Here is a 23,119-nt window from a genome sequence, read left to right as displayed (position 1 = left end):
AAGACTGTTAGGGATGTTTGTCAATATGGCCAACTCTACGTTCTGAATTTTTTCCTACCTGTGAGAAGAGATGGTTGCTAATAGGAACTTTTATGAATTGTGAATCACATGCAGTATTCTCTTCACCATAAAAATAATACGAATATAAACATTTTGCCACATATTCTTTCTTGTTTCCTGCTATTTCATTTAAATTCTGTCTGCCTAATAAACTACGAAACTAGAGTGACAACAGCAAACGCGGAAGAATACACGTATTATGTCATGTTTATATTCGTATTATTCTTATGCGTAATAGTGATACAGTCAGAAATGAAGCACGGCAATTGACTAGATTTTTAAATCTAAGATGACTAATTTCTGTGCAGAATGTAATGTACTAAAGAGGCGTCTGCAAAGATTTTCAAACGGAGAAAAATTTTCGCTAAACTCTCGTTCAGAACATATTCTATCATATGCAGTCTATTATTTGGTTCTTCTCAAAGAAAGCAGCAGTGTAAGTGACAACAAATAGCAGTCTCTTGCCATTGTTTCGCTAATGAGACGATGGTAAGCAGCGGTAGCACGCACAAAAGCAAGCCATGCCGCGAGCGGCGACAGGCCGTAAATACTCATTATCAGAATGCGACAAACAATGCATGACACAGTACAATAATGCATCTTCAGCTTAGAGTGACGTAAACACCTATAACAAAGAGAACGGCACTTATCAGATCAAATAAAAATAAGCAATCAATTCAAACCAGATGAAGCACGTGAAAAAGGAAGGGTACCAGTATAAATACGGATGGAGCGGCTGACACATAGCAATAGCTATCTGGTAAAGCTTAACTGCTAAGCTTACATCTCGAACAAAACTACTGTAGCTGTATCGTCATTCATTCGACCTAAATTGTGTCTCATATTACAATGGACCAACTTTGTTTCGATTTGAAGGTGCGGCCTAAAACTTTTCTCTCCACTTGAATTTCAAGTCTCAAATTTCAGGTGCGGCTTAGATTCGGGAAAATTGTTTTTCCTTGATTACGAGTCTCATTTTTCAGGTGCGGCTTAGATTCGAGTGCGGCTTAGATTCGAGTAAATACGGTACCCAGATGATGGTCCTTAGCTCCTCTTCCTGCTGATTGAGCCACCTCCGATACTTCCTCCAAGATAACGTCTAGGTGCTAATTTTCTTCAAGGGCTGACAACACAAGGTGCTGGTGACTGTGATGCATCTCTTAGGTCAGGCAATGTTCGAAGTGCAACTCAAAGATGTCTCCAAGTGCCATAAGCACGTCAACCAAGTGCACCCACGTAGTGCGCCACGCCCTCTTACTGAAGATTTTCCACAGTTTTTTATTCCAGTGTCAGGCACTTAACAGCCAAGAGCATCGACAATAACCTGCAGCCATCTCCACTACAGGCTTCATGATCTCTGAAACACTGATGAGGGAGCCCCACTCTGACATAGGCGCTCACACCCATGGAAGTTGACAGCAGCCTCCCAGGTTCCATGGCCGCTGGCAGGGACATCACCACTTTCGGGAACTCAGAGATGTGCAACATCTTTGTTTTCATTGGGAGGAGGTGTGGGGCTGGGGGGTGCTGCTATGTTGTGGCCACAAAGCCTAAAGCCTATCACATAGCGCCAATCATATTCCTGCATTAAGCAGGTGACCAATAGAAGTCCTACAGGGGCCACTCCAGCAGATAAAAGCCTGTAGGTTCTGCCTGCATGCCCAACAGCAGTGTGGTTTCCACCAGTGGTCAATGGGCCGGGATGAAATAATATCTCACTGATGAGGTCATTAGAAAAGGAGGTGCATACTAGAGTAACAAGTTATACTGTAGAGCACAACAGAAGCAGATAGAGTAGGGCTGAGTAAGAAACAGTGGAGAACGGAAGAAAAGGCAAGACAAATGACCTGAAATTCATTGTCACAAAGAAAATAACAGGAATAGAGTAGTGGAAGTACCGAAGTGACGCAAGGGAGCTGTGGGCAACCTATAAGTTAAGGAAATCGTACTGTTATTTTTTAAGGCCATACCCAATTTCTCAACCAACTAATGAACAGTGGAAGAAAGAGGAACAGGTTGGTGGCAATATTCAATTACAGAGCAGGTAGTGCTCAAAATTTTGTGAGGCCTCACCCAGTTTCAAAATGAGTGAATGGCTCAAATGTTTAAGACTGAAAAGTATGTAAGAGTGCCATAAAAGTATAGTGTGGTCACAATTTCAGTAACAAAGACTTGAGTGCCAGTAAGTGTTTAGAAAAATTAACAACACGTCTTTGGTGTAAGTAGAACAGTGATAAAACTTCTGTGTACATATCACAATTGCTAAGGGCAATAACAGCTACCAAAGGCATCAAGGACTAATGCATCACATTATCTAGGGCGCCAAAGACATCATTGCTGCTCACTTGCTAGGACCCTTCCTGATGTCATAAGGTGATTTCACACAGGTCATGATGAACTTGGGGGAGCTTCTGTTGCATGCAAAACACTGTTTTTGCAGAAAGCAAACTGTAAAACTTTTACTGATGAGACAATGAACTACTACTTTGTAAACAAATACAAAGCAAAGCAAATGCTTGGCATCAGTGGCACTCTATTTGTGTCAAGGAATGGGAGAAAACATTACAAACAAACAAAATAGTACATGTTGTACAAATGAAAATCAGAATAGCTGGCATCTTGCTCTGCTGAAGAAATTGCAGTATCCACCAGAAAGATCGCAGGAGGCGCACATCGGCACGGGCATCACGGACAGTAGTTGCCGCAAGTAAAGTCCCGTCCACCAGAGGGCACATGAGATTTCGGCCATGCCCTCTGCCGGCAGAACAACAACAACTCAGGCAGCACAGGCCGTGCCCAGACAGTTTTAGATCGGGCATGCCTAGCAGACAGTTCCCGGTCTACACTATGTGAAGTGCGACGGACAATGTCTCCCTCACTGTATCAAGTTTTGCGGCAGTTCACACCGTTGCAGGAACCCACGTCCTTGTCTTTTGACGCATTGTGTTTATTGCTGTCTTCATATTATCGCCGCCGCATGCATGTTGTGGCAGCTAGGGTCGAGTTCTATCAATGCAAGAAACAGCGCCATCAGTCTTACCGGGCGTGGGCCGCTACCCTGCACGGTCTTAGTCGCATGTGTCGTTTTGTCACAGAGCAGTTGTGAGAGTCATATGCCCATGTTATGGTGCGCGACGTCATTGTTCGTTCGGCCCCTGATAGGGAGGTCCGGCAACGGGCCCTGCAGTTGGAAGACCCTTCCCTTGAGGAAGTCCTGTCCGTTGCTCAATCATATGAAGTCTCTCACACCGCAGGTCAACAGTTGGAAGCGTAGTGCGACGTCGCGGCGGTTCAGGGCGGCGTGGCTGCATCCACTGCATCCGGGGTGGACAACTTGCGAGCGGTACAATACAGCTGTTACGGCTGCTCCCGCATGGCGCGTAAACAGAGTTCCGGCAGCCGGCCCCTGTTACTGTCCTGTGCGTTGTGCTATATACATCATGATCGGTCAGAGTGCTCCCAGCGTTGGGCCGTTTGTCGCAAATGTAATAAAAAAGGACACATTGCTAAAGTTTGCTACTCAGCCTCAAAAGAATTGAAGGAAGCAGGTACGGAGGACATGGACGTTGACATTCGGGAAGTTTCATCGGGCCAGACTCCCGACGCATCGGCACACAAACTCTTTATCGAGGTGTCAGTTCGGTCGCGCCGATTACAACTGCAAGTAGGTACGGGTGCGGCAGTTTCCTAGTTGAATGCACAAACTTACTCCGACCTTGGGTCGCCCCCGTTGGCACCAGTTTACCGGCGTCTACGCGGTTATGGTAAACAGTTCATTCCCCTACTGGGTCAATTCACTACCGACATTACTTACAAATCAGTGACTCGGCCTCTTATTTTTATTGTTGTCAGTGATGCACACTCCGCTAACCTTTTTGGATTGGATACCTTTCAAGCTTTCGGTTTTTCTATCGAAGACACTATACAGTTAGTCTCTGAAGACGTTCCCTATTAATCACTGGGATCTTTGACCTCTGACTTTAAGGATAGCTTTGAGGAGGGCCTGGGGCATGTTGCAGACTTTGAAGCTCACTTAATGTTGAAGGCGTCGGCTCGCACACGTTTTCTACGCGCGAGGCAGATCCCCTTGGCTCTCTGCCCTCAGGTAAAAGCAGAGGGGTCGTTCGTCCCATTTCTTCTAGTGAATGGGCTTCGCCCCTCGTTATTATCAGGAAACCCTCAGGAAAATTACGTCTTTGTGGCGATTTCAAGGCCACCATTAATTCCCAATCGGTGGTGGAAACCTATCCCTTGCCTCGTTCTGGTGAATTGTTCTCCGACGTGGCGGGAGGCCAATATTTTTCGAAAAACGATCTTTCGGAGGCTTATCATCACATACCGCTTGATGAGGACTCCACACGGCTGGCGTTCGTCAACACCCTGTTTGGCCTTTACCAATACCAGCGGTTGGCCTTCGGAATATCCTGTGACCTGGCAATATTTCGGCGATATCTTGAGCACGTCACGTCGACAATCCCTCATTGTATTAATTACCTGGACGACATAAATGTCACAGGCTGCAGCACGAAGGAACACTTGCACAACCTTCAAATCCTCTTTCTCAAATTCAGGTCCGTGGGCCTGCGTTGCACCCTGCGTAAGTCGAACTTCTTCCAACCATCCATTGAGTATTTGGGCTACACCATCTCTCGGCACGGCGTCAAGCCGCTAGGAAGTTTGGTCCAAGGTATCGTCGACCTTCTGCGGCCAGCTTCACTGAAGGAGTTATAGGCTTTTTTAGGCAAGATTGCCTATTACCATCGGTTCATTCCCAGGGCTTCCACCATAGCCCACCCCCTGAACTGCCTTCTGTGCAAGGGTGTTCCTTTTGATTGGTCGCCTGCATGCGAGCGCGCGTTCACCTCGTTGAAGGGCTACTCACGTCAGCGCCTTGTTTGGCTACTTTTGACCCCAATAAGCCATTGGTCCTGGCTACAGGTGCTTCGCAGTATGGGGTGGGGGCAGTCCTGGCCCATCGCAATGCGGTTGGCTCCGAACAGCCATTGGCGTTTGCGTCTAAAGCTCTTAGTCCCATGCAGGCCCATTACTCCCAAAAGAGGCTTTGGCCATTGTCTACGCTGTTACCAAGTTTCACCCTTTCTTGTATGGCACGAAGTTTCAGTTAATCACTGACGATAAGCCATTAATATCGTTATTTGGCCCCGCTTCTCTGATTCCGGATAGGGCGACCCACAGACTGCAGTGCTGGGCCTTGTTCGTCTCTAAGTACCATTATGACATTCATTTTCGCCCTACCGGACAGCATGTCAACGCCGACGCTGTTTCCTGTCTTCCGGTGGGCCCGGATCCTAAGTTTGATCGGGAGGAGATTATGTGTTTTCATTTGGATGTGGCATCCTGCCAAGCGGTTGATGGCTTCCCGATCACTAGTTCTAGAGTCGCCAGGGAAATGGCAGCTGACCCGGTTCTCCGGCAAGTAGTTCGCCTCGTTCAGCAGGTGTGGTCGTCCCGACCTGCAGGCCAGGCCTCGGACCCTCTTTGTCATTATTTTATTCTAAGAGACCGCCTCTCAGTCTTGGAAGGAGTTCTCCTTCTGGCTACTGATGATACAGCTCCTTGCATGGTTGTTCCTGCAAGTTTGTGAAGGGAGGTCCTCACGTTATTACATGAGGTGCACTGGGGTGTTTCCCGTACTAACACCTTGGTTTTTCCTGACGGCATAATGGACCACACCGATTGCCAGTCTTCGCAAAACGGGGTACCCGGCTTTCCACCGGGTGTATCGGTCTGGGCACATGGGTTTGGTCGCAATCCACGTTGGATTGCACCGCAATGGCCACTGGCTCTATACCTTGCAGGCGGGGGACCGGGAGGTACGTCATCACCAAAATCAGCTACATCCACGTTTGGGCACCCACCCTCCGAACCCTCAGGCGCCGGCTTCACCATTGCCAGCACCAGTGTTTCCTCAGGGGACGCTGCTGCCCCTCCCACCTGTGACTCCGCCACTCTGTGATGGTTCTCAGCCTTGGCGGCCTCCAGTAGCTCCAGCACCGGCATCGCCATCATTAGAGATGCCCTGGCGAGAGCCCTCGCAGGCCCAGTTTCTCAGGAAGCTGGTTCACCTGTGGTTGTGCCTTCCCCATCGTCCCCGCCACTGGGTCACGCCCCTCCCGAGGGATCCGGAGTTCGACAGCTTGTCGCCCGTTCTGTCCCGGGCTCTGGTGGTGGGACGACGGGGGCCTCTTCGTGTGGATCACTTCCCACAGTATTCGAAGGTGCCGGCTGGAGGGTTGGCAGATGCCCCCGACTCCAGCTTCCAATTGATGTGGAGGTCATCGCTACTGCATGACGCTCCACCTTCCGACGCAGTTGATCACAGTGGCTTCACCCCCCCCTCCTCCCTCCCCCCCTCCCTCCGAAGGAGGAGGCGTGCAGTAGCCACCAGAAAGATCACGGGAGGTGCACATTGGCACGAGCATCACGGACAGTAGTTGCCGCAAGTAAAATCCCATCCACCAGAGGGCATGTGAGAATTCAGCCGCGCCTTCTGCCGGCGGAACAACAACAACAACTCAGGCAGCATGGGCCGTGCCCAGTCAGTTTTACATCGGGCTTGCCTAGCAGACAGTTCCCAGTCTACACTATGTGAAGTGCAACGGACAACGTAAATCGTGTTAATACAGAAATAAAATGACTGTGTAGGATTTACAGTAGTCACAAACACAGTACTCAAAGACCATGTGCACTTCAAGAATATTGCACAAAGTTTGTCGCAAACTTACACAGAATTCTCTTTGTGCACAATCCTTCCCAATCAATAACCAGAGAATGTGTATCTGACAAACTGGTGGCAGACTACCAGAGAAAGGATAGAAATTGGGAGGAGAACGTGAACTGCCACTAGAATACACATTGGAAAAAGACTACTTGAAGAAAGGAAAGACATGACAGAATGATATGGCCTATCAGGTACGACACAGCTCATCTTATGCTCATAAAGCCAAGCACAAAGCAGGTCAAAATCAATAGAGATACAAAAATTACATTGTGCATTAAGGGACTTTATTACACTGGCAACACTGAATGCTGAAATACAGTTGAGCTGCAAGCCTTCATGGTCAGAGGAGCTGTATCACTTAATGGATTATGGCTGAAGAAACAAGTGTGCCCTCACAGTATTTCACAGTTTCAATGTTCCCGAGACCACTTAAAGCCTTTTTCTGTGCAAGATAAATAACTGCCTTTAAAAGTCTCCTCTCCTGAATCAGAACTCTACAAATGTTAAATATGGCACATTTTGTCATCAAGAGTTCTTACTGCACTATGAGGCTAATTAATCTAAGAGAACATCTAGCACCCCATGCCACACATTTTTAGCACTTAACAGAGCGCATGGTATGCTACATTATCCAGTTTTTTTTTTTTAATTAGGCATTGAACTTCCATCCAAAGCAAGTTTTTTTACAGTCAGCTTTCTGAGCAAAGCATATTTTTTACAGTCAACTGTCTTTGTCAATAAGTGAAGTCACTGACAGATGCACAAAATTTGAGGTTTTCCCAAAATGTGTAATTTGGATGAGAAAGATGTGCACTAATCATAATAGTCAAAGGTTAATAAACACCAATAAAACTATTATTTGATAAATATATCTAAAAAGAAAGATGATGAGACTTACCAAACAAAAGCGCTGGCAGGTCGATAGACACACAAACAAACACAAACATACACACAAAATTCTAGCTTTCGCAACCAATGGTTGCCTCGTCAGGAAAGAAGGAAGGAGAGGGAAAGACAAAAGGATTTGGGCTTTAAGGGAGAGGGTAAGGAGTCATTCCAATCCCGGGAGCGGAAAGACTTACCTTAGGGGGAAAAAAGGACAGGTATACACTCGCGCGCACACACACACACACACATATCCATCCGCATATACACAGACACAAGCAGACATTTGTAAAGGCAAAGAGTTTGGGCAGAGATGTCAGTCGGGACGGAAGTACAGAGGCAAAGATGATGTTGAAAGACAGGTGAGGTATGAGCGGCGGCAGATTGAAATTAGAAATTAGCGGAGATTGAGGCCTGGCGGATAGCGAGAAGAGAGGATATGCTGAAGGGCAAGTTCCCATCTCCGGAGTTCTGACAGGTTGGTGTTAGTGGGAAGTATCCAGATAACCCGGACGGTGTAACACTGTGCCAAGATGTGCTGGCCGTGCACCAAGGCATGTTTAGCCACAGGGTGATCCTCATTACCAACAAACACTGTCTGCCTGTGTCCATTCATGCGAATGGACAGTTTGTTGCTGGTCATTCCCACATAGAACGCTTCACAGTGTAGGCAGGTCAGTTGGTAAATCACGTGGGTGCTTTCACACGAGGCTCTGCCTTTGATCGTGTACACCTTCCGTGTTACAGGACTGGAATAGGTGGTGGTGGGAGGGTGCATGGGACAGGTTTTACACCGGGGGCGGTTACAGGGGTAGGAGCCAGAGGGTAGGGAAGGTGGTTTGGGGATTTCATAGGGATGAACTAAGAGGTTATGAAGGTTAGGTGGACGGCGGAAAGACACTATTGGTGGAGTGGGGAGGATTTCATGAAGGATGGATCTCATTTCGGGGCAGGATTTGAGGAAGTCGTATCCCTGCTGGAGAGCCACATTCAGACAGGATACTTTCCGGGACTGGATCAGATTCTGAATGTGGCTCTCCAGCAGGGATACGACTTCCTCAAATCCTGCCCTGAAATGAGATCCATCCTTCATGAAATCCTCCCCACTCCACCAAGAGTGTCTTTCCGCCGTCCACCTAACCTTCGTAACCTCTTAGTTCATCCCTATGAAATCCCCAAACCACCTTCCCTACCCTCTGGCTCCTACCCCTGTAACCGCCCCCGGTGTAAAACCTGTCCCATGCACCCTCCCACCACCATCTATTCCAGTCCTGTAACTCGGAAGGTGTACACGATCAAAGGCAGAGCCACGTGTGAAAGCACCCACGTGATTTACCAACTGACCTGCCTACACTGTGAAGCGTTCTATGTGGGAATGACCAGCAACAAACTGTCCATTCGCATGAATGGACACAGGCAGACAGTGTTTGTTGGTAATGAGGATCACCCTGTGGCTAAACATGCCTTGGTGCACGGCCAGCACATCTTGGCACAGTGTTACACCGTCCGGGTTATCTGGATACTTCCCACTAACACCAACCTGTCAGAACTCCGGAGATGGGAACTTGCCCTTCAGCATATCCTCTCTTCTCGCTATCCGCCAGGCCTCAATCTCCGCTAATTTCTAATTTCAATCTGCCGCCGCTCATACCTCACCTGTCTTTCAACATCATCTTTGCCTCTGTACTTCCGCCCCGACTGACATCTCTGCCCAAACTCTTTGCCTTTACAAATGTCTGCTTGTGTCTGTGTATATGCGGATGGATATGTGTGTGTGTGCGAGTGTATACCTGTCCTTTTTTCCCCCTAAGGTAAGTCTTTCTGCTCCCGGAATTGGAATGACTCCTTACCCTCTCCCTTAAAACCCAAATCCTTTTGTCTTTCCCTCTCCTTCCTTCTTTCCTGACGAGGCAACCGTTGGTTGCGAAAGCTAGAATTTTGTGTGTTTGTTTGTGTGTCTATCGACCTGCCAGTGCTTTTGTTTGGTAAGTCTCATCATCTTTCTTTTTAGATATATTTTTCCCACGTGGAATGTTTCCCTCTATTATATTCATATTATTTGATAAATATTGAGATAATACATGTGACACTGAGAGAACAAATGAATGCAGAATCAGTTATTTGTTAAACTTTTTCTAACTGCATAATGGGATAAGACACACGCTATCTCATTATTAAAGCCAAGAGATTACGTAACTATGTACAGGTAGCAGTGCTGCTGAAATACATGCATACATACCAAGGCCTTCTTGTTTTTGTTACACTTTAATTAGGTAGAAATACATTATTATTCATCTGTCGCTGTCTAATTAGGAAGCCGAGATGCTTATTTCATATGAATTTTAATAGTACAGACACTGCTTCAACACAACAACTACGAAATTTCTGCCTCAAACAATGAAATATACTGGAACAATAGATAACTTCAGACTGACTATCTTAAAAGCTACTGTACATAAGAAAGCTGGAAGCATGCCATTCATTCAAACACTTTACACAGGGAGGTATGATGCAGGGTTGGTCTTTTCTTTGCATGTTCACTTGCAGTTTATCTCTCGAATGGCTTCTCATGTATTAGCTATACAGTGTTCTGCACAGCAGTGCTAATTATTCAGTGATGGTCATAAGACATCACATCATATATTAATCAAAGCGCATGTAACAAAGTCATAATATGTACTTGAATAATATAATGTATACCAACCTTTGCACCAAGTCGCCTGTAATGTTCAGGTCTCTTTAGATAGTCAACAAACTCCATAACTTCTATTTTTGCTTCTTGAAGACCTGCTACATCTGAGAAATGGACTCCTTTCCCTGGACCAGTCATTGGATCAACCAGTGTAAACTTTGCCCGGCCAAGTTGAGTCTACAAAATTTACAATGTTGTGAATATAGATCCAAAGAAATTAACTAAAACAACATATCTAAAACATTTCTAAAACTTATGCCTTTGAGGGAAAACAGTACCTATGAGGGTTGGAACTTAAATAGTGGCAACTATTTATTCACAACCAATACAAAAGAGATACGCATTTGCAACCATTACTGTCCTTACAGTAGTCACCAGCATTGTGTAGAGCCCATTGCCAGCGATGTGGAAGGCATAGTATATCATTAGCAGAGCATGTTCTGTTGATGGTGCGAATGTAGTGGTCTACTGCCTGTCGAATCTCTGGAACAGCTCGAAGCGAATGCCACGAAGTGGTTCCTTCATCTTCGGAATCAAATCAAAGTCACAAGGACTTACGTCTGGGGTGTATGGTACATTACTTGCCAGTTCCATCGACCGAACAGAGAAGACACAGATTGCGCTGTATGCACCCGCGCACTGTCGTGCAAAATGATGGGTGGTTTGCACAGAAATTGTCAGCAATTCTTTCGCAAAGCTGGTCACAGACATTTGACAGGCAGTAGACTGCTCCATTAGCACCATCAACAGAACAGGCTCTGCTAACGATATACTACACCTTCCACATCGCTAGCAATGGGTTCTATACAATGCTGGTGACCACATTGAAGGACAGTAACACGTGCAAACATGTAACTCTTATGTATTGGCTGTGAATAAATAGTTGCCACTACTTAAGTTCCAACCCTACTATAAGGGTCACCCAGAAAGCTTTGGAGAAGTAATGTAAATTCATGATTTGTTTGTCACATCTTTTTTGTTTCACATCTTTTGAGAAACTTTCAAGTTTTATTCACCAATGCCAACTTTCAGAAATATATGTGAATGGCCGGTTGTACGACTCCTTGGTGAGGCTGTTTATGACAATTTGTAAGCAGATACTGACTCCCACAGAGACCAAAATGAAGGACATTGTTATTTTTTCCACTTTTGGCAACATAAATCTATCACAACGGGACAAGGCCTAGGTTGTGATATGAATGCAGCAACATTTGGATTCAAGGCTTCTCAAAAAATGTTATAGTTTTACACGTCCTGTGAGAAGATCTATTGTTATTTTGGGACAAGGAAGCAAGTAGACATTTCTGTGGCTACTTTTCCAAGATATTTTGAAAATCTCAGGAAATTTCTTACACCTTTTGGTTACTGACTTGACAAAAGCACACCTACCAAACCACATGAAGGCTCCTGTACAATTTCAGTGGCAACAGCTCACTCAATGCAAAGAATACACACAATGTATTGACAGATGCAAATGGTGTTTCCTTCAGTAGCAGTTGTTGCTGTGTGCTTGGACGAACTTCGTTCTTCATCTTTCATTCAACAAATTAAATGCCTAGACCATGACAGGAGAAAAATCCCAAATTCTGAATACAATGTCTCATGCATTGATACACAATGAGAAAGACGAAAAATGGTCATTTATGCTATTACTGAAAGCGTTACTGGCACATATGCAATTGATGTATTTTCAAGATTAATACATACTAAGAAAGGACCAAACTTCAAGATCTATTTTCCATATTTACTTTAGTTCTTCGCTCTTGAGTTTCCTAAATTTCTTGCTTGCTCGACAAATGTTATGTATTGGCAGTAGAATTAAGCAAACTGCGAAACCTAATGAGTACATGCACAAAATTACACCTATGTGATCATATTGGCTGCTCTGCCATTTGTGACAGCAGCTGTTATGTTTGCCAATGTTTCTTTTCCAAATAATTCTAGAAATTGACAACAAAAGCAGCACCAGTCATGTGACAGGAAGTAATATCGTTCTCATACAAAATGAGTCCAGTTTTTGAGCAATAGATGGCTCACACGCTGAGCAAATCACAGCCAAACCTATACTTGGGATGGTCTTCTTAACACAAAGTGGTGGCTTGGGCTATGCTCAGACTTGGGTCTCCAAAGCGTTTAATGTGGAGGGTCCTCTCACTGAAGGAGGAAACCATTCATCAATGGGAAGTGCCCTGCTCTAGGTTTGCTATGAGTCACTTCATTACATCTCTTTTCTTGGAAAGAAATACACCATAGCCAGGTTGTTGATGTAATAGACTGCAATGTGTTAAAGAGTCATTGCCAGTCAATCAGTGCCCCAGCCACTATTTGGCTGCTGCGTATAACAATTCATTTTCCATGATTTGTCACCTGGGTACAGCTACTGAATAACCTGCAAAGCCATTAGCAAATTATGAATTTTGGCATCTGATTCCATTCCAGCTACTCAAGTGTCCTCAGTATTGTGTGAAGTGCTGCATCAAGCACTGAATTCACTTGGTGCACCCTGAGACCACTGTAAACTCCAGAATTAAGGTGGTTACCTACAAGAAAACCTAACTGTTAGTAGTAGGTCTCATTTGCACTTGCAACCATGTATGTAAAATTGCTCAACCATTTACTCTAGTCTCGTGATCAAGGTGAAAACTGATACCCCAACAAAGCTGACTACCTCGTAAAACAAGAAATCAGTAGTATCTGTATCCTCAGTATCACCCAATATGTCATCTCCTCCAAAAGAAACAGCAGGAAAAAACAGAGAGACTTCAAGGAGAAAATCAAACTCTTTGCCTTTTAGGACACCCATGACATCCAATAATGATGATGATGATGATGATGATGATTCAGGACTTGATGTAGCAGTAATACTGAGTGTATCATTTAGCACTGTTGATATTTTTAAAAATATCAGGAATCCGATATATCTATATTTTTAAAAAAATATCATTATCAGCCCTTGATATATTGAAAAACAGTATCGATATATCGATGGGTGACTGGAACTCGATAGTAGGAAAAGGAAGAGAAGGAAACGTAGTAGGTGAATATGGAATGGGAGTAAGGAATGAAAGAGGATGCCGCCTGGTAGAATTTTGCACAAAGCTTAACTTAATCACAGCTAACACTTGGTACAAGAATCATAAAAGAAAGTTGTATACATGGACCATGAACCTTGCCGTTGGTGGGGAGGCTTGCGTGCCTCAGCAATACAGATGGCCGTACCGTAGGTGCAACCACAACGGAGAGGTATCTGTTGAGAGGCCAGACAACCGTGTGCTTCCTGAAGAGAGGCAGCAGCCTTTTCAGTAGTTGCAGGGGCAACAGTCTGGATGATTGACTGATCTGGCCTTGTAACACTAACCAAAACGACCTTGCTGTGCTGGTACTGTGAACAGCTGAAAGCAAGGGGAAACTACAGCCATAATTTTTCCTGAGAGCATGCACCTTTACTGTATGGTTAAATGATGATGGCGTCCTCTTGGGTAAAATATTCTGGAGGTAAAATAGTACCCCATTCGGATCTCCAAGAGGGGGCCAATCACGAGGACGTCGTTATCAGGAGAGAGAAAACTGTCGTTCTACGGATCGGAGCATGGAATGTCAGATCCTTTAATCGGGCAGGAAGGTTAGAAAATTTAAAAAGGGAAATGGATAGGTTTAAGTTAGATATAGTGGGAACTAGTGAAGTTCGGTGGCAGGAGGAACAAGACTTTTGGTCAGGTGAAAACAGGATTACAAATACAAAATCAAATAGGGGTTGATTGGTTGGTTGGTTTGAGGATTAAAGGGACCAAACTGCAGAGATCATCGGTCCCTTGTTTCATAAACACACAGAGCACAGGGAAACCATCCATTAGTCATTCGAAGAAGAAGATAAAAATTCCAGGGTAAGAAAATCCCCAAGGTCAATAATAAAGAAACATGGAAAACGGAGCACAGCAACAAAAACCACATAGAGAAGAAAGGCAGAAGGAATTACAACTGCACAGCAGAGGACTGTGGCTGGCTGATCACGAAAATAATAGGATGAGCCAGCTACTCTGCAACACGTTAAAACCTCCAACCTAAAAGATTAGGGTGGAGTCGAATTACAACACAAAACAAAGTAAAAGATACAGCACAAAAGAGGGTGATGCAATAAAATTAGAGGGACCTATAAAAGCCACTTGCTCGAATAACACTTAAAACACGATCTGCCATAGAGACATCGTCACCCAAAAGAGATGATAAATCACCCAGGAGATTAAAAGTTCGCCTGAGGGCGGTTAAAAGAGGACAGTCCAACAATATATGGGCCACCGTCATATTCGCACCACAGCGACAATGAGGGTGGTCCTCTCGACGCAGCAGATGACCATGCGTCAGGCAAGAGTGGCCAATGCGGAGCCTACACAGAAGAACAGAATCCCTGCGAGAGGCCCGCATGGAGGAACCCCACACGGTCGTGGTCTCCTTTACACGCCGCAGCTTGTTGGGTGCAGACAGAGTGCGCCATTCGTCTGCCCACATCCCAAAGACCCGACGGCGTAACACCGATCGGAGATCAGTTGCCGGGAGGCTGATCGCCAACGGCAGTTTGCGGGTAGCCTCTTTGGCTAACTTGTCGGCGAGTTCGTTTCCCGTAATCCCAACGTGTCCCGGTGTCCATATGAACACCACCGAACGACCACGCTGTTCAAGAGCGTGAATGGACCCCTGGATGGCACCAACAATGGGATGGCGTGAGTAGCACTGGTCAAGAGCCTGCAGACTACTGAGCGAGTCACTGCAAATGACAAAGGACTCTCCAGTGCGGGTACGAATATGCTCGAGGGCACGAAAAATGGCTGTCAGTTCTGCGGTGTAAACACTGCAGCCTTCCGGCAAGGAGCGCTGGTCGACATAGTCCGCATGAGCATAAGCGTACCCCACACGGCCATCAACCATCGAGCCATCGGTATAGATAACCTCCGAGGCATGGTATGCGTCTAGGAGAGCAAGGAATTGGCGGCACAAGACTGCAGGAGGAACTGAATCTTTTGGCCATCAGGAAAGTTCCAGCCAAAGCTGTGGCTGACGAATACACCAAGGTGGTGTATGTGGGCGGACCTGGAAAGCAGATGGAAGAGGCAAACACTCGAGTTCATTAAGGAGCGACCAAACACGGTCCCTATTGTATGGCCCGATCGCGGCCGCCGGTGTGGGATATGGACTGCGCATTAGTGAAAAGGAGACGATAGTTAGGGTGACGGGGCGAACAACGGACGTGGGCAGCATAGTTGGCTAACAGTTGTTGACGCTGAATACGAAGTGGAGGAACCCCACCCTCAGCAAGGAGGCTAGTAACAGGGCTGGTGCAGAATGCTCCTGTCGCCTGTCTAACCCCACAGTGGTGAATGGGGTCCAGCAGTTGCAACGCAGAGGGCGACGCTGAGCCATACGCTACACTCCCATATTCCAGTCGGGACAGCACAAGGGCTTTGTAGAGCTGCAGCAGCGTGTTACGATATGCACCCCAAGTTGTGTTGCTGAGGCAGCGGAGGGCATTCAGATGATGCCAGCACTGACGCTTGAGCTGACGAATATGTGGAAGCCAAGTAAGCCGGGCATCGAACAGCAATCCCAGAAAACGGTAAGTGTCAACAACCCTGAGCATGGCATCCTGAAGATAAAGCTCAGGGTGGGGATGGACAGTTCGACGCCGACAAAAGTGCATAACACAAGTCTTCGCAGGAGAAAATTGAAACCCATGGGCTAGGGCCCACGCCTGCGCCTTGCGTATGGCTCCCTGCAACCTAGGTTCTGCAACACTAATGGTGGAGGAGCTGAAAAAGATGCAGAAATCGTCAGCATATAACGTGGGTGAGACAGACGACCCTACTGCTGCTGCAAGGCCATTAATGGCCACAAGGAAAAGGGGCACGCTCAATACAGAGCCCTGTGGAACGCCATTCTCCTGGATATGAAGTGAACTATGGGATGTGCCAATTAAAATGCGGAATGTCCGAACAGATAAAAAATTCTGAATAAAAATGGGGAGAGAGCCCCGGAGACCCCACCCGTGCAACATGGCGAGAATATGGTGCCGCCACATCGTGTCATATGCTCTGGAGAGATCGAAAAAGACGGAGACGAGGTGTTGGCGCCTGGAAAAAGCAGTGCGGATTGCAGACTCAAGAAAGACCAAAGTATCGGCGGTGGAACGGCCCTGACGGAAGTCGCTCTGGCACGGAGCCAGAAGACCCGGAGACTCGAGCAGCCAACACAGCCGTCGACTCACCATGCGTTCCAATAGTTTGCACAGAGTATTTGTCAAGCTGATGGGCCGATAGCTATCCACATTAAGCGGGTCCTTACCAGGCTTCAGCACCGGAATGACGGTACTCTCCCGCCACTGCGACGGAAAGACACCATCGCCCCATATGTGGTTGAAGATGGCAAGAACACACTGCTGACAGTCCGGGGACAGGTGTCTGATCATCTGATTGTGGATGCCATCTGGCCCAGAGGCTGTATCGGGGCACTGTGCCAGGGCGCTTTGGAGTTCCCACAAACTAAATGGGGTGTTATACGCCTCAGGGTGGCGAGAAGCAAAAGAAAGCCGTTTGCATTCCTCCTGGCGTTTTAGCGTGCGGAATGCGGGCGGGTAATTCCACGACGCAGAGGCTCGAACATAGTGCTGGGCAAAATGCTCGGCGATTGCATCGGCATCGGTGGATACCGCCCCGTTGATGGTAAGCCCGGCGACACCTGTAGAGTGCTGCAATCCAAAGATGCGCCGAATCTTCATCCACACCTGGGAGGGTGAAGTACGGGAACCAATGGTGGAAACGTACCTCTCCCAGCACTCCTGTTTCCGCCTTTTGATGAGCCGCTGTGCCTGAGCATGGAGACGCTTGAAAAAAATTAGGTTCTCCAAAGACGGGTGCCGCTTATGTCGCTGAAGAGCCCGCCGACGTTCTTTAATGGCTTCAGTGACCTCCGGAGATCACCAAGGCACTGACTTTCGCCGGGGGCACCCTAACGAACGAGGAATGGTACGTTCCGCAGCGGAAACAACTGCTGCAGTCAGTGTCTCAACCGCCACATCGATGGTACCGTGGGGGAGAGATTCAACAGTGGCAGCAGAGGATAACGTTTCCCAGTTTGCCTTGTTAAATGCCCATCGAGGCAGGCGTTCATGGGATCGACGCTGGGGTAGTGAAAGGAAGATGGGAAAATGGTCACTACCACACAAGTCGTCATGGACTCTCCAGTGGACCAATGGTACAAGCCCTGGGCTGCACAACGACAGATCTATGGTCGAGAACGTGCCATGCGCCACACTGAAATGTGTGGCGATGCCAGTGTTTAAGAGGCAGAGGTCGAGTTGGGAGAGGAGATTCTCGACCTCTCTGCCTCGGCCAGTAACCTTCGTTCCACCCCACAGGGGATTGTGGGAGTTAAAATCCCCCAGGAGAAGAAAAGGCGTGGGGAGTTGGGCGACAAGTGCAGCCAATTCGGTCAGGGAGACTGTACCACCTGGAGGGAGATAGACACTGCAGACGGTTATGTCCTGGGTAGTCCTTACACGTACAGCCACAGGTTCAAATGATGTTTGAAGGGGCACAGGAGCACTATATACAGAGGTAAGGACATACACGCAGGCTCCACCTGACACACAATTGGAAGTGCTACGGTTGCAGAAATAACCCCTGTATCCACGAAGGACAGGGGTCCGCATTGCCGGGAACCAGGTTTCCTGGAGGGCAATGCAGAAAGCTGGTGTCAGGCTTAGAAGCTGTCGTAGCTCAGGGAGATGGCTAAAATAACCGCCACAATTCCACTGGAGGATAGTACAAAGCGTGTCCTGTAAGGACATGAAGGTACTGAAAAAGCAAATTACTTCACAGAGTCACATGCTGCCACCGACTGAGTGACTGACGTTGCAACTGCCATCGTTTCTGAGACGGCGAGATCGAGGTCATCAGGGGACGCAAAGAGCTCAACCTCATCCTCAGAGGCTGAGCTGACAGGAAGCATTGGCGCGGGAACCACTGGGTCCTTAGACTTCTTAGAGAGCTTCCTCTTCTCTCTCTTGTCTTTGGGAGGAGGGTTCGCATGCTGGGAGGGCTTTCCTGATGCATTGTCAGGAACAGAGGAAGAGCGTGAAGCCCTTCGACCAGCAGCTGGTGGCTTCCTCAGCCACTGGCTAGTGTCCTGCGAGACACTGGGAAAATCCTTGGAAGGGACTCCCCCAAGGGACCCCTTCCGAACGAGTGAGGCCGGAGGAGGCTGTTGCCTCTTCTGCTGAGCAGCCGGAGGAGGCTGTTGCTTCTCCAGCTGAGCAGCCGGAAGAGGCTCTTGCCTCTCCGGCTGAGCAGCCGGAGGAGGCTGGTGCCTCTCCGGCTTAGAGGTGGGGATGGAGGTCCCCAGTTGTTTGGGGTCCACTGTTCCCAAACTGGGGTTTTTGGGAGCAGTGGAAGAGAGTGTGGCCCCTACCAGCAGTGGGGCAGGCGTGACTTTACTGTTCTGTGGGCCAACTGAGAAGGGAGTCTTTGCAGGAACTGGTGGCAGCAGAGCTGCAGCAGCATAACTCCTTAACATAGATGTGGGGTTGAGCCGTTCTAGCTTCTTCCTTGCCTCTTGGTAAGTTAAACGGTCCAGGGTCTTAATTTCTTGTATCTTCCGCTGTCTTTTGTAGACTGCACAGTCTGGCGAGCAGGGAGAATGATGCTCCCCACAGTTAACGCAGGTGGGAGGCGGAGCACATGGAGCATTAGGATGTGAAGGTCGTCCACAATCACGACATGTGGGGCTGGCAGTGCATCTGGAGGACATATGTCCGAACTTCCAGCACTGGAAGCATCGCATAGGGGGCGGGACATAGGGCTTGACATCGCACCGGTAGATCATGACCTTGACCTTCTCAGGCAAGCAGTCACCCTCAAAGGCCAGGATGAAGGCACCGGTAGCGACCCTATTATCCTTGGGCCCCCCTAAAGACACGACGGACAAAGTGCACACCTCGTCGTGCCAGGTTCTCCCGTAGCTCGCCATCAGACTGGAGCAGAAGATCTTTATGAAAAATAATCCCCTGGACCAAATTTAAGGACTTATGGGGAGTGACACGAACGGGGATGTCACCGAGCTTCTCACAGGCGAGTAACGCTCGTGACTGTGCAGATTAAACTGCTTGTATCAAAATAGCCTCATTTTGGAAACAGATGCCACTTCCCCAAACTTATCTTCAAGATGGTGAACAAAGAAGAGAGGCTTAGTCCCCAAAAATGAATCCCCATCAGTTCTGCTGCACACAAGGTATCGCGGTGAATACGGCTCCTGTCTGTCCGCAGCCCTACGTTCCTCCCATGGCGTGGCTAGGGAAGGGAACGATTTGGGGTTTTATGTCACAGCATTAAATTCTGTCTTACCGCGCTTACAGACGTTGGCGGTCGTGCGACCACCAGATTGAGACTTCACCCGCTTCATTGCGGGGCATCCGCCCCGATGCCACCCACTCCGACCAGGGGCTCTCCCCACGGGCGCCACCCAGCCACAGCAAAGGCCACCTGGCAGGATGGCCATTGCCGGTAGTCCTGATGCCCCAGAGAGACGAGCATCGACTCCTTGGCTTACGTGGGGAGGTGTCAGCTCAGGCATCGGCAGTACGATCCCTGTGTTGTCAGGGGTCTACAACCTAGAGGGTACATGACGACCCCACCACAACGGGCTGGCTACCGTGCCGTATTTTGGGTGCCATGGGTAGTCCATAGTGATCGTGGGTGCAGATGGTGACGTGCTAAGGGCGTTATGTACACAATCCATCAGGTGTGTATGCCCAAAATGATGGATGGAGGGTGCAGTTACGACGCCAAGACAATCAAGAGTGCCAAGGCCTTAGGGCACAGAGGACTGATGGTGCACCATGTAAGGTGTCCTTCCCCAAAAGGCTCGTACTTCTGTGGAATTTGGAAAAATGGAGGTCAAACCCTAATGGGGACCATCACATTAAGGCTAAAACGTTTGAGATTCCTTTCAGTCGCCTCTTACGACAGGCAGGAATACCGCGTGCCTATTCTAACCCCTGAACCCGCAGGGGGGTCAAATAGAGGTAATGCAGGAGTAGGTACAATAATGAATAAAAAAATAGGAGAGCGGGTAAGCTACTACAAACAGCATAGTGAACGCAATATTGTGGCCAAGATAGACACGAAGCCCACACCAACTACAGTAGTACAAGTTCATATGCCAACTAGCTCCGCAGATGATGAAGAAATTGATGAAATGTACGATGATATAAAATAAAATATTCAGGTAGTGAAGGAAGACAAAACTGTAATAGTCATGGGTGACTGGAATTCAAGAGTAGGAAAAGGGAGAGATGGAAACATAGTAGGTGAATATGGATTGGGGGTAAGAAATGAAAGAGGAAGCCGTCTGGTACAATATTGCACACAGCACAATTTAATCATAGCTAACACTTGGTTCAAGAATCATAACAGAAGGTTGTATACATGAAAGACTCCTGGAGATACTAGAAGGCATCAGACAGATTATATAATGGTAAGACAGAGATTTAGGAACCAGCTTTTAAATTGTAAGACATTTCCAGGGGCAGATGTGGACTCTGACCACAATCTATTGGTTATGAACTGTAGATTAAAACTGAAGAAACTGCAAAAAGTTGGGAATTGAAGGAGATGGGACCTGGATAAACTGACTAAATCAGAGGTTATACAGAGTTTCAGGGAGAGCATAAGGGAACAATTGACAGAAATGGGGGAAAGAAGTACAGTAGAAGAAGAATGGGTAGCTCTGAGGGATGAAGTAGTGAAGGCAGCAGAGGATCAAGTAGGTAGTAGAAATCCTTGGGTAACAGAAGAAATATTGAATTTAGTTGATGAAAGGAGAAAATATAAAAATGCAGTAAATGAAGCAGGCAAAAAGGAATACAAACGTCTCAAAAATGAGATTGACAGGAAATGCGAAATGGCTAAGCAGGGATGGCTAGAGGACAAATGTAAGGATGTAGAGGCTTATCTCATTGGGGTAAGATAGATACTGCCTACAGGAAAATTAAAGAGACCTTTGGAAAGAAGAGAACCACTTGTATGAATATCAAGAGCTCAGATGGAAACCCAGTTCTAACCAAAGAAGGGAAAGCAGAAATGTGGAAGGGAGTATATAGAAGGTCTATACAAGGGCGATGTACTTGAGGACAATATTATGGAAACGGAAGAGAATGAAGATGAAATGAGAGATACAATACTGCGTGAAGAGTTTGACAGAGCACTGAAAGACCTGAGTCGAAACACGGCCCCGGGACTAGACAACATTCCATTAGAAGTACTGACGGCCTTGGGAGAGCCAGTCCTGACAAAACTCTACCATCTGGTGAGCAAGATGTATGAAACAGGCGAAATACCCTCAGACTTCAAGAAGAATATAATAATCCCAATCCCAAAGAAAGCAGGTGTTGACAGATGTGAAAATTACCGAACTACCAGTTTCATAAGTCACAGCTGCAAAATACAACATGAATTCTTTACAGATGAATGGAAAAACTGGTAGAAGCCGACCTCGGGGAAGATCAGTTTGGATTCCTTAGAAATATTGGAACACGTGAAGCAATACTGACCTTACGACTTATCTTCGAAGAAAGATTAAGGAAAGGCAAACCTATGTTTCTAGCATTTGTAGACGTAGAGAAAGCTTTTGACAATGTTGACTCGAATACTCTCTTTCAAATTCTAAAGGTGGCAGGGATAAAATACAGAGAGCGAAAGGCTATTTACAATTTGTACAGAAACCAGACGACAGTTATAAGAGTCGAGGGGCATGAAAGAGAATCAGTGGTTGGGAAGGAAGTGAGACAGGGCTGTAGCCTATCCTCGATGTTATTCAATCTGTATATTGAGCAAGCAGTCAAGGAAACAAAAGAAAAATTCAGAGTAGGAATTAAAATCCATGGAGAAGAAATAAAAACTTTGATGTTTGCCAATGACATTGTAATTCAGTCAGAGACAGCAAATGACCTGGAAGAGCAGATGAACGGAATGGACAGTGTCTTGACAGGAGGACATAAGAAGAACATCAACAAAAGCAAAACGAGGATAATGGAATGTAGTCTAATTAAATCGGGTGATGCTGCAGGAATTAGATTAGGAAATGAGATGCTTAAAGTAGTGAACGAGTTTTGCTATTTGGGGAGCAAAATAACTGATGATGGTTGAAGTAGAGAGGATATAAAATGTAGAGTGGCAATGGGAAGGAAAGTGTTTCTGAAGAAGAGAAATTTGTTAACATCGAGTATAGATTTAAGTGTCAGGAAGTCATTTCTGAAAGTATTTGTACGGGGTGTAGTCATGTATGGAAGTCAAACGTGGACGATAAACAGTTTAGACAGGAAGAGAATAGAAGCTTTCAAAATGTGGTGCTACAGAAGAATGCTGAAGATTAGATGGGTAGATAACATAACTAATGAGGAGGTATTGAACATAATTGGAGAGAATATAAATTTGTGACACAACTTGACTAGTAGAAAGGATCGGTTGGTAGGGCGTACTCTGAGACATCAAGGGATCACCAATATATTATTGGAGGGCGGTGTGGGGGGTAAAAATCGTAGAGGGAGACCAAGAGATGAATACACTAAACAGATTGAGAAGGATGTAGGTTGCAGTAGGTACTGGGAGATGAAGAAGCTTGCACAGGATAGAATAGCATGGAGAGCTGTACCAAACCAGTCTCTGGACTGAAGACCACAACAACAACAACAACAA

General features: G+C 46.8%; 1 protein-coding gene across 1 annotated transcript in view; it reads right to left on the bottom strand.

Moving 5' to 3' along the window:
• LOC126187766 (paraplegin) overlaps positions 1–23,119 on the bottom strand; it is a 106,140-nt gene that overhangs the window by 62,700 nt on the left and 20,321 nt on the right. The window contains exon 5 of the mRNA XM_049929032.1: positions 10,392–10,556. Coding sequence (XP_049784989.1) covers positions 10,392–10,556 — 165 coding nt within the window. The remainder of the gene's footprint in view (positions 1–10,391; positions 10,557–23,119) is intronic.

The sequence above is a fragment of the Schistocerca cancellata genome, chromosome 5 (genome assembly GCF_023864275.1).
Source record: "Schistocerca cancellata isolate TAMUIC-IGC-003103 chromosome 5, iqSchCanc2.1, whole genome shotgun sequence".
NCBI classification, from domain to species: domain Eukaryota; kingdom Metazoa; phylum Arthropoda; class Insecta; order Orthoptera; family Acrididae; genus Schistocerca; species Schistocerca cancellata.
The sequence above is the reverse complement of the archived record's forward strand: the minus strand, read 5'-3'. Positions and strand labels throughout refer to the sequence as shown.